General features: G+C 42.4%; 1 protein-coding gene across 1 annotated transcript in view; it reads right to left on the reverse strand.

Moving 5' to 3' along the window:
- Positions 1-14251, reverse strand: part of LOC149300750 (dolichyl-diphosphooligosaccharide--protein glycosyltransferase subunit STT3B-like) — a 47677-nt gene extending 33426 nt beyond the window's left edge. The window contains exon 1 of the mRNA XM_089484847.1: positions 13947-14251. Coding sequence (XP_089340973.1) covers positions 13947-14251 — 305 coding nt within the window. The remainder of the gene's footprint in view (positions 1-13946) is intronic.
- Between the last annotated feature and the right edge of the window lie 1058 nt (positions 14252-15309).

A 15309-nucleotide genomic window follows, 5' to 3' on the forward strand; every position in this document is an offset into this window, starting at 1 on the left:
TAAACAAGATGTGATCTGCAAGCAGAATAACCGAAAGGTTCTCACGGAGATCATATTAGAACATTATACAGCTCGGATTCTGTCGTTGACAGAAAAGAAAAGTTGTATAGATGGATTTAAGAATAGCACATGAATTGTGTTAATAGCATACCAGACAATGGTTTTGACAAGCAGCGTACACCTATTATGACCTCCTGAAACCAGACCGCGCGCTGGAATTGATATGGATAACTGCCAAATACCCAAATAAGACTGTAAGCAAAACGCTGGCGAGCACACTTTCTCCGGCAACACTTCAGCCATTTTCTGAAGATCAGTCATGACTTTTCATTGCGCCAAGTGCACAGCCCGGCAGGAGTCTTGATTTTATAAGCTTATTATGTGTTGCTAAATCACCACCCCCCATATTCAGTGCCTACCGATATTAACAGGATACTCCAGCCAGCATATGCACTTTAACACATCCAATACATGTACGGCCCTTTAATATCTTCATGGTGTCCTTTTTTGCAGATGCATGGGGGAAGTCACCCCATACACATTTGCCCCGACAGCCGCACCTCCCCTGCCGTCTCCCTGCAGGAGATACGGTGGGGCGAGTTCTTTATCACGGGTTTTTCTCTGGTGGGTTGCTATGGGACTGTAAAAAAGTTAGCGTAGCGGACTTATAAAGATAGGTGGTCAATGCGAAGCAATTACCGGGTGCAATCACCGGTCACTATGGTGATTGCACCAATTATAACACTTTGCATGAGAACTTATAATGTAACTCATAAATAACCTCCATACCAGTTTAAAAAAAAGTTTACCCAACATGCCCCTTCCCCCCATTTAAAATTCTATAATGAAATAAAAGGAACAGATATGCAAAGCTTAGAACGATTAATTACAAGGCTTGCATTTTAAGAAGGATTTTGTGATCAGTTCCTTCTCCAAGGGCTAGTGGTTTGGTCTCATTAGACACGATCTGAATAATCCAATACGCCGAACGGATTAATATTGCTGGGAGTACGTGGGGCGGCTGCCTTTATGTGGGTCACAGAAAGAGAAATTCATCTACTCGGCAATAAATCTGTCACTTTCTCACTTTTCGGGTTATGAATTTTTCCCCTGCTTAAGGATTTCTCGCGCATTCATCAGACGCTGTCAGGTTAAACAGCATTTAACTAAAATTTAATAATCCCGGGGTCTAATGTGCTCATCACAAAATGGCACTGCATTATTTACCACCCTTTCGTTTCCATTAGTAGTGTTTTATAGCCGGTTTGGAGTTTAGAGGTGCAACAAGCTTTGTTAAATAATAAATAAATGAAGAGGGAACATTAATTTTAGGACTGTTCATGTTTTACCCTTAAAGAGACACTGCTGTTAATTCAATTTACAATGGAGGCTAGAATATATGCACAGCATATTATATACATATATAGCAAAATATTTAAACACTTATGTAAAGCAGGGGGATGTAAGTCGCTACTTTTATGTCCTGCCCATCAAACACTAAGTACAGCGATGAGACCCATCCTTCCTATGCATGGCACTCAGCGATGGGTACAGTGAGGAGCGAGAGGCAACGCTTCAACTAGTTGGAAAGGCAAGTGTATCGTATTGGAAAGTATCGTATTGGCTCAAATATAGGCCTCACCCTTTAGTTTGGTGCTATTTTAAAGAAAAATATATATATATTTTTTAAATTTTATGTATGGTAGGAGGCTCCCACCCTCCTTACCTAAACTCTAGTTTTGCAACATTGATGTAGGTGCGGCAGATGTAACCTCCACTTCCTGCACCAGTCTGCCTAATCCACATCAACGTTAAGAATCAAGAATCAGGGTGGAACAAATGTTTTTGCTCGTGTGGCCAGGGGATCGCATTTTCGCCGGACAGCACTACCAAAAGCGCTCTGCAGTCTTCTGATCCGGTCTTCCAGACACCCTGGAGAAGGTAAGAATGCTAAACCCCGATTATAGGCTGCACCCCCACTTTAAAGATTTAAATTATGGGAAGTGCGGCCTATAATCAGGCCAATACGGTACATAGAATGCAGCTTTGAAAATTATCTTTGTGATAAAGGTTACCAATGAATTCCATAGCATTGCAGAAATAGGAGCTCACAGGTAACCTAATTTAGCATTACAACATATGCTACTTGGTCTAGTCTCCTGATCACAGGCCGCATGCCTTTAGTTTCTCCGATGATCGCTTCAGTGTCTCCCTCTCCTTTTTTGCAGCTCTGCTTCTTCTATTGCCTCTCTTGGTTCATCTGTTGTCTTACTTCATCCACTTCTCCTCGGTATTCGCTCTGGTAACGAGGCCTCCTGGAGCACTCCCTTAAAGGGGTGGAGCCAGGTGCAGAAATGCTTCTCTTCCTCCGCGAAAGGGTTGGGCCACGGCACGCACCACGGTGACAGTCTCTCCAAATTGGAGAAGAGGGGGAGAGCGCAGAGGCCCCGCCCTTCGGAGGCAGTGCTCCGGGAGGCATATTAACAGAGCCGACATGAAATAAGACAGATAAACAAGAAGAGGCAAAGGAAGAAGCAGAACTGCGAAAAAGGAGACAATGACATGGAAGCAGTCGGCAGAGATGGTATGGAAACATCCTGAAAAACTAAACCCGAATAGGCCACACATATATAGGAGTATTAGCCGTGGCTGGTAGAAAGTCTTGTAAATCATAATTTCAGAGCAGCAGCGGATGTCTTAAATGCCATAATAGTAGTTGCTCTTACTGCAACTGTCCTAAGAAGATTTAGTGACCTCTGTTGGTGCTTAGAGAAACTAATGATCCATTAGACATTGCAACATCCAGGTTTATCAGTTATATGGCAAGGATTTGCAGTGTCTTCCCAATGAGATGTTCTTTTGCCCCATAAAAAGAAATGCAGAGGGATCTTTCTAAACCAGTGATGTATAAATCCATTATTTAAAAAATAAATAAATAAAAAAAAAAGACAAATCTAAGCTGATGTTCTTGGCCGTAGGGTGTATTTTCCACTGCCTGTCTACACGAAGAGGTGCCAGTAAAATTATTTTTAGGCTTTCCCCATAAACAGTAGCATGTAACCATTAAAGTGCCTCCCTACAGTGCTGAAAGCATTGGCTGCCCTAAACTGAAGTATAATGATTGGTGTCATGAGAACTTCAAGAGCAATCAAGCACACATCCCCCGAGCGGAGTTGCTTTTTACATTTCAGTAGAGAAGGAATAACGGGAAAGATTTAAAGTCATATTCCCAAATGTGCTTCATGTTGTCAAGTACGCAGCTTTACAAATGGAATTGTTCATTTTTATTGAGCATCTTTTGTGTCATCTAATAAAGTTTGCAAGAGAGATGTGGAAAAACGGTGAAAACATTGTGACACCATCCCCAATGATCATGTGTTTGGATAAAAGGACGATACGCGGTATGAAATATGCAGGCAAAAATCGACATCCTGCAAAGCTGAAACCCTAAAAAACAAAACAAAACAAAAAAACCCCTGACCTGCCAGTCGCAGAACGCACCGCGTGGCAAACAACACGAGAGAGGGGCAGCTGGATTCCAATTTAAAACTGTCTATATGAAGGGGAGCGCCTGCGTTCAAACTCATGGGACACACAAAGCTGCGAAAACACATCTATTTGCAGAGCAGAGCCTTAAAATCTTCGCTAGTCTGTCGGAGAAAAACAAAATGTTTCATTAAAACCTTTCCATAGTACATGCAGTGAGAGTAAATTCGAGAGCGAGAAGGCTCTGTGACTGACAGCTATAAGAGCGGACAAAATATACTTTATTAACAAATGCCGCGGTTTGTGAGAGTATATAAATGTATTACATACACACACAAACACACGGTGCACTGCGCTCTAGGAGGCTTCCAGGTTACAAGGTAGGCCAATGTAGATTGCAAGAGGATGATAGGTAAGAGTATTGATATTAAACCTCCAGGCAAGTAGAAATACAGTTGTGAAAGGACTTAAAGGATTATGATAAATTACACACACACATACATATATATACATATGTGGGTGTGTTTGCGTGCGGGTTGGTGGGTGGGTGGATGTACGAGTATGTGTATGTGTATGTCAGGGTCACTGGGAGCACGTTAGTTGAGGGCAGGTATATAAGTCTACACATAGTGCAGTGTTTACCAGCTTCTAGGGCTAATACTTGTAGCAGCTTCAGCCAGTCCCCGATTAACACCGACCAGCCCTATTTCACCTACTGAGATTTTACACAGACCGTACATGAACCTGAGCCGAGGGGTGAGGCAAGTATTCAGCTGTTTAGGCAAAGGTTTTTTTGTATGTTACTCAGAACCAACCTAGCTGGCCGGTACTGTTAGGTAGGAATTAACCCAGTTTAGTCTCCTAACACAGAGTAGGTTTTTGTTTACATCTTAAGGGGATAGAGTACAATATGTGAAATATCCGCCTGTCCTTGAAAAAGCATGGCGGAATTCATCAAGCTGTTTGGCTTGCAGGACCTGCTCAGCCAGACATCTCCTGATTGACAGTACGCACTCACGGAATACTAACTGTCAGCTAGCTTCCGTGCGCATGGAAAATCCACTCATTGCAATAGCTTCAAACAACTGGAACATCTCCTTAAAAGTGTTTTTTCATCCCCTCCTCTACCGGTAAACAATCCATATTAAAATTCATACGCTTCTACTTTAAGAAACCCTTGCTTACTATAAAGAATGAATGACCAAAATAACCAAAACACTGCAATAGAGTAAAATCTTGATTCCCTTTGTTTTCAGCTGCACATAGAAATTGGCAGATGGAAGCAAGCCACAGTCAGGCGGTTATAAATATATACTTGTATGTGTGTGTGATATAGATATATATATATATATATATACACACACACACACACACACACACACACACACAAGTTCTCCCAACATGTCAGAACAGTACCGCAGACATAAAAACAAAGCCAAGGAACTTCAAAAAAAATAAAATAATTTACATAAAGATGATTTTTTTCCAGATGAGCGCTAGCTTGTTTAAATTAAATTCTTGCCTAAAAGTAACAATCTCCAAAAATTTTTTTACAAAGTGCTGGCTTTCCTGGCATCTAAGCATTTCTTAGCATGATATATAGTTTTCATGCTGTACTTGTTCCAAGTAATTTAAGCAGTGTGAAAAAGTGATGTGTTGAATATAAGAGAATAAAACTAGCAGCGATAAATGTTAATATAATATAAATAATAATAAAAAAACTGATCATAGCACAAATCGTGCAAAGTAATTTCCTAATGATGCATATGTATTGGACATTAACATTTTCCATAACCTGGAACTGGCACCGCTGGCTTTAACAGAATGGACAAAATTGATTTTGAATCCCTTCTAACAATGCTTTCAGTTGCAATAAGCATTGTTAAAGTAAAGCTGCCGTGCTGCAAAAAAAGGCTCTCTAAAGGATGCCGCTTGTAATCCCATCACTGAATCAGCTGTCATAGAATTTTATAGTGAACAGTAAATGTTTTAGTGTACATCGCACACAGCGTCTCCGATATGGAGGAATATGAAGTAAACCAAGAAAGCAAACAATAGGCTGGCTTAATCAGTTACTTATAAACAATTCATCACCTCTAATAGTCCATCTAAAGCCAGACTGGGTTCTGTCCCGATCTCCACGTGGCCCTTGCTCATAAAATCATTTTATAAATGTATATTATTTAGAAGGGAACGAGTATTACTTTGTCACAAACAGAGAGACAGACGTGTAATTGCCAGGTACTGGGAAACAGTACAGAACAAGACATACACAAGTACCTACTCTGCCTCGCCAACATGGATGCATTGCCATTCTTTCACCCAACTACTCAGCCATCTCTCTCATGACTTTCATAACTCTGAAACGTGCAAACTGAGCACTAATGAAATTATGTTTATTCTATATATTATTCTAACATCTCAAGCAGTTTCTTTGCACAAGTGAGGTAGATCCGATTTGGTTTTAACACTAAGGTTCCAGAGTCAATCAATGAAGAAAATGACACCTGGAATAGAGGGCAGATGGTATCAATATTTTCTAAATTATTGGTTCTGTGGAGATAAAAAAAACTAGCACTGAAGCTGGGTTATGTTATAAATAATATGGCAGTCCTAGCAGAGATCGCTTTTTAGCTTAAACAAAATTTTTGCAAAATAGGATTTCCCTCTGTCAAGCAATTTGTTCCTGTTCACTGAGGCTTTTATCCTACTGTGCTCCTTTAATGAAACCTGACACGAAGCGGAACAAGAATTTTTGCATCAAACATCCAAGATCACCGTGGCTAGTAAAATTATACCTAATAACCATTATAATGTTTAGATCTAGCTACTCAACGGCAAAAAAGATGTAGGCAAAAAACAAGCTCTGTTTTTGGGATTCAGGTCATCAGCTGGAGGAGCCAATACTTTCCCATTACCTGAAGGCATTACTTATGTTAGAGGGTCAGCACTGTACATAGACTGTACAGGGATCCCTATATTTAAAGAGACTGCCCAGTCATCATATGCACATGATAGATGCATGGCTTTTTTTTTTTGTGGTGTTCCTTTTGTAGATGCTTGGGGGGGGGGGTCACGAACAGGAAACTCCAGGTCACAGGAGCGGTGATGCGGCACGCCCCACTCCTCACCGACTTCCACCATTAAAAATAGCGTGCGCTGCGCAACGTCAGTTGGACCGCCCACCGTCAGTTGGACCGCCCACCGTCATCAGCTCCCGGGTATGCCGGGCAGTTTTCCCATGTAGCAGATGTGTTCAGCCACACATCTCCATTTATGCAATAATACTCAGTGCTGAGTCTGCAAATGTTGTGGGTGGGGGTCTTCAGACCCCATGCGCATTCATAGAAAGCACTCCCATTAATTGCAATGGATCACTTTCCTGACAGCGATCAGTCTCTTCAGGCAGCCAATCAGTGGCAAGAACAGATGGACAAGGGAGGAGAGAACAAATAGAACTTCACAATAGGATTAACACATTCAGACATCCTGGTACAGAAAGAGAAGGTTTTTTTCTTTCGGGTTGACAGCGTAATAGGGGGTTGAATAGAATTGTATGTCTAAACCCACTCAGAAGGTTGAGTTAGTCTTATGTATTGTGATATCACAGCCTCATGTTTTTTGCAACATAGGTACACATTTTAGTAAGTTAGAACTGTCATAGTGCTGCAGCATATAACAGCTTCTTATAGATCTATAAATAGTCACTTTTAAGTTGAATTAAGGAATTAGAAGCTCATACATATTTTTCCCAGTCTGTTGAAAAACACAAACCAATATTTTAAAAAAGTTAAACAATAATATGGCATCACTACATGACAACAGGTGCTGACATTCGCATCAAGGTTTAGCACAAGCAAGCAATGCTATAGGATAGACAATGAGGATTTAAACAGAAAAAAGTAAATGCATTACATTCAATTACTCCCCACTTTTTAACCGATCCTGATGATAAATATCTAAAAAGAGATGCACCAACATTGATTGATAACGACTCTCTCTCTAACCAAAGGCAGGATTTGAAATATTGTTCATACTTCTGCTGAATCCTCAGCCTCCTTACAGACAGAATTAATTCTGGAAAATTTTGCCTCATTCAGAATTTTTGCAGGGAACACTTGTCATGTGACCAAAAAGCAGGCACCGAGGTTGTTGCCATAGAAATTGGGAAGAAGAAAAAAATATTAAAAGCTTTTGTCTATCCGATAAAACCTTCTATAATTTTACCGTTTTTCTTCTGATCTGCTAAGGTTTAACAAAACAGAATGCATGTGACGTACGTGCGCTGAATGAAACGCTTCAAAACACTGAATCCTTTTGGTAGTTAAAGGGATTTCGCAATACCTCCTAGCGGCGTTCAATACCTCAGAGGTCTCTTCTTCGAACTGAAGATACATTATATTTGAAGAAGGGCCCTCTCAGGTATTGAAACTTTGGCTGATTCTTAAACTCGGAATGTTAGTTGTTTGGTAAAAACTATTTCTTATTGATATATACATTTTCCACCTGGGAGTAAAGGTGTGTGTCAAAGCCTTGAAATGTGAAAACTAAAGTCCCGTAATTATCTGATGAAAAGCCTGTCCTAACTGTCAAACTGTCTCAAGCTTAGTTCCATTAACAACCATATAAAATATGCTGTAGAGTGTAAGCTTGCGAGCAGGGCTCTCTCTCCCCCTAACATATTGGTTTGTCTTACTCTGTCAGTTCTAGTTCTCGTACCCCATCAACTGTAATTATCATTATGATTGATTACAGTCATTGCAGCTATAGTAATAATAAGAGTATAAGAACATGAGCTGCGAGGAGGAAGAGTTGGCCAACGATGTCCTTAAGCTTCACGTTCCAAACACAAGTTTGTGGCTTCCCAAAATCCAATGTGACCGTCGCAGGATCGCGGGACCAAAAGTTTAAAATATTTAAATTTTTTGTTTTTCAACATAGAGAAACTATTTTATAGCTCTTCTTACACAGTAAACAACAAAAATCGGCTTCCCGATATAATTAGGCTGCGACATATAATTATCTACCCTCGTTCTGCAGCCGAGATTCTGAAAAGTACAAGGAAACATTAAAACAAATGAAACTGCCAAAAGAATTCCATGTTTTACTGTGTGTGAAAACATGCCCCGAAACGTGGCTTGGGCAGCATTGATCAAAGTGACCAAAATGTTTATATCGGCTGCAATGAATTAAAAAAAAATATAAAAAAAAAAAAAAAAGACCGATAACCTGCCACTTGATATCAGGGGTTGCGGAATTTCATATTCAATGTGTCAGAAACCATCACTCGTAATCAAATCAAGCCAACAGACCTAATGGATTGAATGACCAACAGAGCTGACAAGCTATACTTTCATTCTGCTTATGCAAAGCAGTCGGATCATCGGTGACAGCACAAACTCGCAATAATGAGGGATTTCATTAAAATGAGAGTTCTGATATTAACAGTGACCAGCTCTACCGGATACAAGTAACTGTACAGTCAAAGTCCAAAATGGTTTGGGGTTTTTTTTTAAATGACCCGACGTGGCAGCATTGTCACTTGTAATATATGGCTATCTATTAACACGGCACGTTCTCCCCCATTACACAAACGTCTATTTTAGGCGTTTTAATATCATATATTTGACACAACAGGCAAACAGCGTTTAGATTTTAGAAACAGACAATTCAGGAGTAGCATCTGAAAACAGCAGCTAATGGCTGACTTTAAAGATCCAACTTAACCACAGATCACTGAAAACAATTTATAATACATCAGCTCCATCAGAGCCTCAACCCCAAACACATATTAAAGCACCACCTGTGCTTCACGCATCAGCCAATCACTGGCAGGAAAGTCTTCCCATTGACATCACTTGTGGCATTTACTGTACATGCGCGCTGGGGTTGCCACTGGACCTAGATCTCATGCAACGCAGTGCTTCTCCGAATATATCCAGAGTTGGGGAGCGATGACATAAAATCGGATTGCAATTGGGTTAAGCGAAAATGGCAATAACCATGTTAACCCAATTGTAAGTGCAATTCGATTACCGGTAACTCCATGATCAGAGGTATTATCACCATTGCGGTCTGTTTTGTGATTATTTTTAGAGTTTTATGAAGATATTAAAAAGATTTTAAAGACTCATCAGATGGGCTTGATACTTCCATTTAATTTGTGAGTGGCACTTACACCTTTACACATTTTTATTATTTACTTTATTACACTATTTTTGGTTATTTCTTCCCTTTTTAGGTCATCGCTCCCCAACTCTGGATATATTTGTACTATTGCACTCTGAGGAAGAGTGATATTTGGGCAGCCGCAGCCATTGGGAAGTATTATCTTAATATACTCATTGCACTTTTCTACACGTGTGGGTGGGGACTCCGGTTCTCCTTGTTATTGTGATTACGCAGTGCTTCTCTACTGCATTATTATTTAAACCCCTTAATGACAAAGCCTGTACATGTACGGGCTCAAAATGCATTGTTTTCAATGGGTTTAGGGACCGCCCATTGTCCTTAAGGGGTTAAGTAAGCCACCACATACACACGTTCTAGAACTCTGTCCTATATATCTGGTGCGTATAACGAGGGTTAAGGTAGACATATACTCAACATGAAATAGGTTCTAAATACCGTATTTGCTCGATTATAAGACGACCCCCCAAAATCTGAATATTAACTTAGGAAAAAAAAAGAAAAAGCCTGAATATAAGACGACCCTAAAGGAAAAAAGTTTTACCAGTAAATGTTAATTCATGTAAACTATTTTTTTAAATAAAAGCTATGATTGAGAAAAATATTTTTTTTGTTTTTATTTCCTTGTATTTTCCAACCTGTCCCCCAGTTACGCACATCTGCCCCCAGGCTTGCCACACCAATATGGCACTGCGGCCCATGATATGCCTTTTAACCCTCTATATGCCACTGTGCCCCATGATATGCCTTTTGACCCCCTATGTGCCACTCTGCCTCCAGAAATGCCTTATACCCCTATATCCCATTCTGGCATTTAGGGGGTTAAAATGCATATTATGGGCCAGAGTGGCATATAGGGGTATAAGGCATTCCAGAAATGCCCTATGCCCCCATTTAACACACACACACACACACACTTACCGGTGCTTCCAATTTCCTGCTGTATTGCCGGGGCAGCGGGTTGACGTCTCCTTCTGCTGCAGCCGGAAGGAGGTGGAGTTGGCAGCGGGGGTTGTCTGCGTCCGTCGCGCATACCTTCCCCGGCTGTCAGAGATCAGAGTTCCCCGCACCGGAACTCTGATCTCTGACAGTCGGGGAAGGTATGCGCGACGGACGCAGACAACCTTCTGGCTGCAGCGGACGTTGTCTACGCGGATCGCGTAGACGTCAACCCGCTGCCCCGGCAATACAGCAGGAAGCACCGGTAAGTGTGTGTGTGTGTGTGTGTGTTAAATGGGGGGGGGCGGGGGATCTGGATCTTAGTCTCATAATCAGACTTCTATTTGAGGTCTGATTAGAAGACGACCCCGATTAGAAGACGAGGGGTATTTTTCAGAGCATTTGCTCTGAAAAAAACCTCGTCTTATAATCGAGCAAATACGGTATATACTACTATAGACATAGTTTACAAATAAAGAAAAAAAAAATATATGAATATATGAAAGCCTTTTGTGCCGGAGATCTACAATGGGTGGCTAAGCCTCGACTCAAATGGTTAAAAATTAAATAACTGTAGAGGCTTCCTGGTCAATGTGATCTCACACTTACAGATCTGCATGGGTTACTTCAGAAGAAAAAAATAAAGTCAACTTGTAGGGACAGTGCACCCATCATTTTAATGCGTATGATAGCAGCATGGTTCCCTTCTGCAGAATACCCCATATGCATTTGACCCAATTCCCCCCTCCTCCAGCTAAATGTGTGCAGATGCATGCAGCCAATATACAAATCCCTTCAGACCCCTGCATGCGATGAAAGCACTTCGACTCATTTCAATTGGATCACTTTCCTGCCACCGAATAGCTGGTCAGTGACAAGTATAGTGGGACCATGGAAGAGGCAGGCATCTGTAGCAGCAGGGCTGTATCTTCTGCTAAAGTCATTTAAAATGCATTCTTCTATAGTCAGTCAGTGTGTCAGGAGCATTAACCGGTCCTTTAGAAACATGCAATTCCTTACCCAACTCCACAATGAAACCTAAAAGGTCACTCCAGCCACCATATGTCCCTGTAAATGCATGTGGCATTCCCTTGCAAATAATTTGGGGGGGGGGGGGATTCTACAACCCCCCTCCCCACCACCATATGCATTTGTCCCTTTGCCCACCGAATATTTTCCATGCAGGAGAGGTGTTCAGTCCGACACATCTCTTCAGACAATACACTTACTGCCAGTGAGCTGCAGGTCAGCAAATACTATGGGCAGGGGTCTATCAAGACATGCGCCAACTCATGATCAAAGGGCTTCTGGTTAAGTGGGAGCCCTTTCCTGCCAATCAGTGGCAAGAATCTTCAAATCACAGAACACGGGAAGCTGCAGCTCTGCAGCTATACCCTAAAAAAAATATCACCGAATAGTCCATATGAGAAACAAATATGTTCATACGCATTGTTTAGGGGGCTCCCTGGGAAACTAGCGTATCCCTTTAAGTTAATGGAGTACTTCCTGGTTACAGGTTTCTTACACTAGTGTAAGAAAAGCAATAGAACGCCATCTAATCAAAGCAGGGATAGCAGCAACCGTTTCATAATCACTACAGTTTGAACAGCCGCCTAACTGAGGAGGCGGCCCTGGATCTCATAGCGATGGTTTCACTCTTGCCAGACAGCTATTTGACGGTGCGCTGGAGAGAAGGGCATATGGTGGGGAGGTGGAGGGAAATGCACACCAGCCTGAACTGCACCTTCAGAAGTCTGCCTCACAGAGACAACAGGGGAACGGAGAAAGGACTTTGAAACCGGAGACACCCAAGAAACCCACGTCTCACACACTCCCTCCCGGTTAATGCCAAGCACAAAGCCAACTCATTATGCAGAAACAAAAAAACTGACAGAGCGCGATGGCATCCAGGCCAAGCAGACGACAAATCAGACCATAAGGGATGCATGAAGCTATTTGAAATTTGCTTGTGTTGGTGATTAAAAAGGCATTGAGCTGATTTACTGCCTCTGCGACTGCAAGAAATGGGTTCCTTTTTAATAGGTCATTGCCAGGTGATCGGCTAGTACTGTCTGATAATGAAATGATGCGGAGAAAGTGAATGCTTCACCAGGCACTTCTCAACAACAAGCAGCTCAGTCTCATACACAAAGTTAGATGAAACCACCAGCACATCAGCGCATGCTGAGCATGTTAACATAACTTATCGCAGGAGAGTGGCGCAGCAATCCATTTAACTAGAAACTTCCTGGAATTCATTACATTAGCAGAACTTCTTAAAGAAGAGTAAATAGATTAATAGTGTCTGACATACTGGTGTCACCAAACTGCCATCATACAGACTAACACTTAAGAGAACACGGTCTACTTGCTCTATAAGTGACATTTTACTTGCCTGCATAGTGTCTTTTCTCTCTCCATTATATATTTATTTATTATGTATACACACACACACATACACAAACAAATCTGATAAAATCTGCAGGTAATGGCTTCGCTTACAAAGACCTACATATCAAGAGTTGATTTAATGCACAGACACGTTTCAGATAATACACATTACTGTAATACAAATATATTTTATATAGCATAATTTGCCAATAGGGGGAAGCAGGTGCATTCTCTCCCTTAACATCTTTAAATATACTTGAGCAGTCATGAAAGCCAGCACACAAAGGGTGGCTTGTAGGTACAGGAACAATAAAAAGAATTTTCAGACAAAGGCTATAGCAGACACAAAGGATCTATCTATCCAATGTATGTATATATATATATATATATATATATACACACACTAATATATATATATATATTTTAATATATTACACGTTATGGAGAACACAGGACCCTGTCGTGCAGAGGCAGAACTAAACGCATGCTGTGACTTTATGCACATATATATTACGTAAACTTTAACCCTTAACGAGGTATTGACACAAAGAGGTCCATGTGATCAGCATACATGCACATGATCCAGACTAAAGATCCGCACAAGCCCTATATTAAACCGATGAGATAAACGTGTAAATCGCTGCTCTGCTTTTACTTCTATAGTTCTCTACGTACTGAAAACGAGAAGCAGGATCTAAGAGACACTGAAATACACCATGGTTCTCCGAAGAGAAGCGTGAGGATGGTACCGAGTGACAGACACTTTAAGTTACATTTTGTCACCGGCAAGAAACCATCAGAACCGGGTCAGCCGCTAAGATTTTAAGTACCGACCGCCTCCAGAAACTCCTGTAATCACGATGCCCTCATCCTCTTTAGTGTGTCCCAACTGCATATAGTGGGGGATCACGATGGAACCCGGACTCCCTCTGTGCACTCACCAGGGATCGAACTCGTGGATGATGCTCTCGAAGCGAATGACGGCGAACAGCCTGGAGCTGAAGCCGGCCAGCCAGGCCAGGAACAGGATAGTAAAGGAGAGCAGGGACTGCCAGCCGGCAGGCTGCGACAAACCCCCCGATAGCCCTCCATGACCTGCAGCCCCTGCTCCGGGGGAGTGCACACTGGTGTTGCTGTTAGACGAGGAACCGGAGCCCGAACGACCGGTGCTTAGGGCGAGGGAGGAGGCCCCGGAGTTGGAGGATGTCGCTTTGTGCTTATGATCCAGGGCTGCATGCTCCGCCATGTTGGATTTCCCCCCCGCTGGCCGCTCCTCCTCCCGGGGTGGGGGGTGTGTGTGTGATGGGGCGGGAGAGGGGGCTATGGGTACGTTCGGTGACGGTTGGCGGGTCTGGGCTGAGGAGGAAGGTTTAAAATGCGCGGGCACGCGGCTCGTCCTTTAGATTCCAATGTCCCAATACCACAGTGCCCCCGCTTTTTCCTTTATTCGCCGACACGTTTCTTCTCCGTGTAAGTCTTGCGGTATTCCAACGGCCCGCCGACCACATCACAATCCGGAAAATGACTGGAAAAACCACCAAGTGAAGCAAAGCCAGCAGACACTCCTCTGCTATACCCTCAGAATGACATTTCCTATTCACGGCTGAAAGGGGGAGCCTCTGCACACAACCCCACCCACTACCTTACCGAACATAAACTCTCCACCAATCGCTAAGCGACAGGTACGTGGAAGGCGGAGAAATCTGTAGTCTCGCGCCAGTCATTTTAAAGCCCCGCCTCTCTTTGGTACATGACGACAATTACAGGGGGGCTCATATGGAATACTTCCCTGTAGGCCCGCGGCACGTGCTGTCAGTAGAACTGAGGGCGGTGGAAGACCAGATGATTGACATAATTTCAGCCAATGGTATTGCTGGAGGGGGTGGGGCCTCATTAGACACTGCGGTTGAAATAACAACGATCTGTGAGGGGCGGGCTCTGTTCTTTCAACCAATTATATCTCTTTATACGCGTGCAATAGTACAGGAAGAGTCGGAGTGGTAAAACATTGATAGAGCGCTCGTTATGTAAATAATGGAGCAATAACCGGAAACGCCAAGTAACTGCTTGGCTGCCTAGTCCGCGTTTAGTAGTTTCCGTCAGTGTTTCTTTGACGAAATGTGCCGTTAAAAGCTTGGCTTTTTACTTTTTTTTTCCTTTTCATTCATTCATTCCTGGGCAAAGCCTACAGCTGCAATGAAACAGCACGTGCAAGGTACATACAGCATCCGAGTGCAGGGGGCAGTATGTCTTCTATGAAAAGAAAGCTGTTGAAACCCTCCCTTGACCCCAAGCCAAGAGAAA

The sequence above is a fragment of the Sceloporus occidentalis genome, unplaced genomic scaffold (genome assembly GCF_023333645.1).
Source record: "Sceloporus occidentalis isolate IW3139 unplaced genomic scaffold, rSceOcc1.0.p SCAF_23, whole genome shotgun sequence".
Taxonomy (NCBI): Eukaryota; Metazoa; Chordata; class Lepidosauria; order Squamata; family Phrynosomatidae; genus Sceloporus; species Sceloporus occidentalis.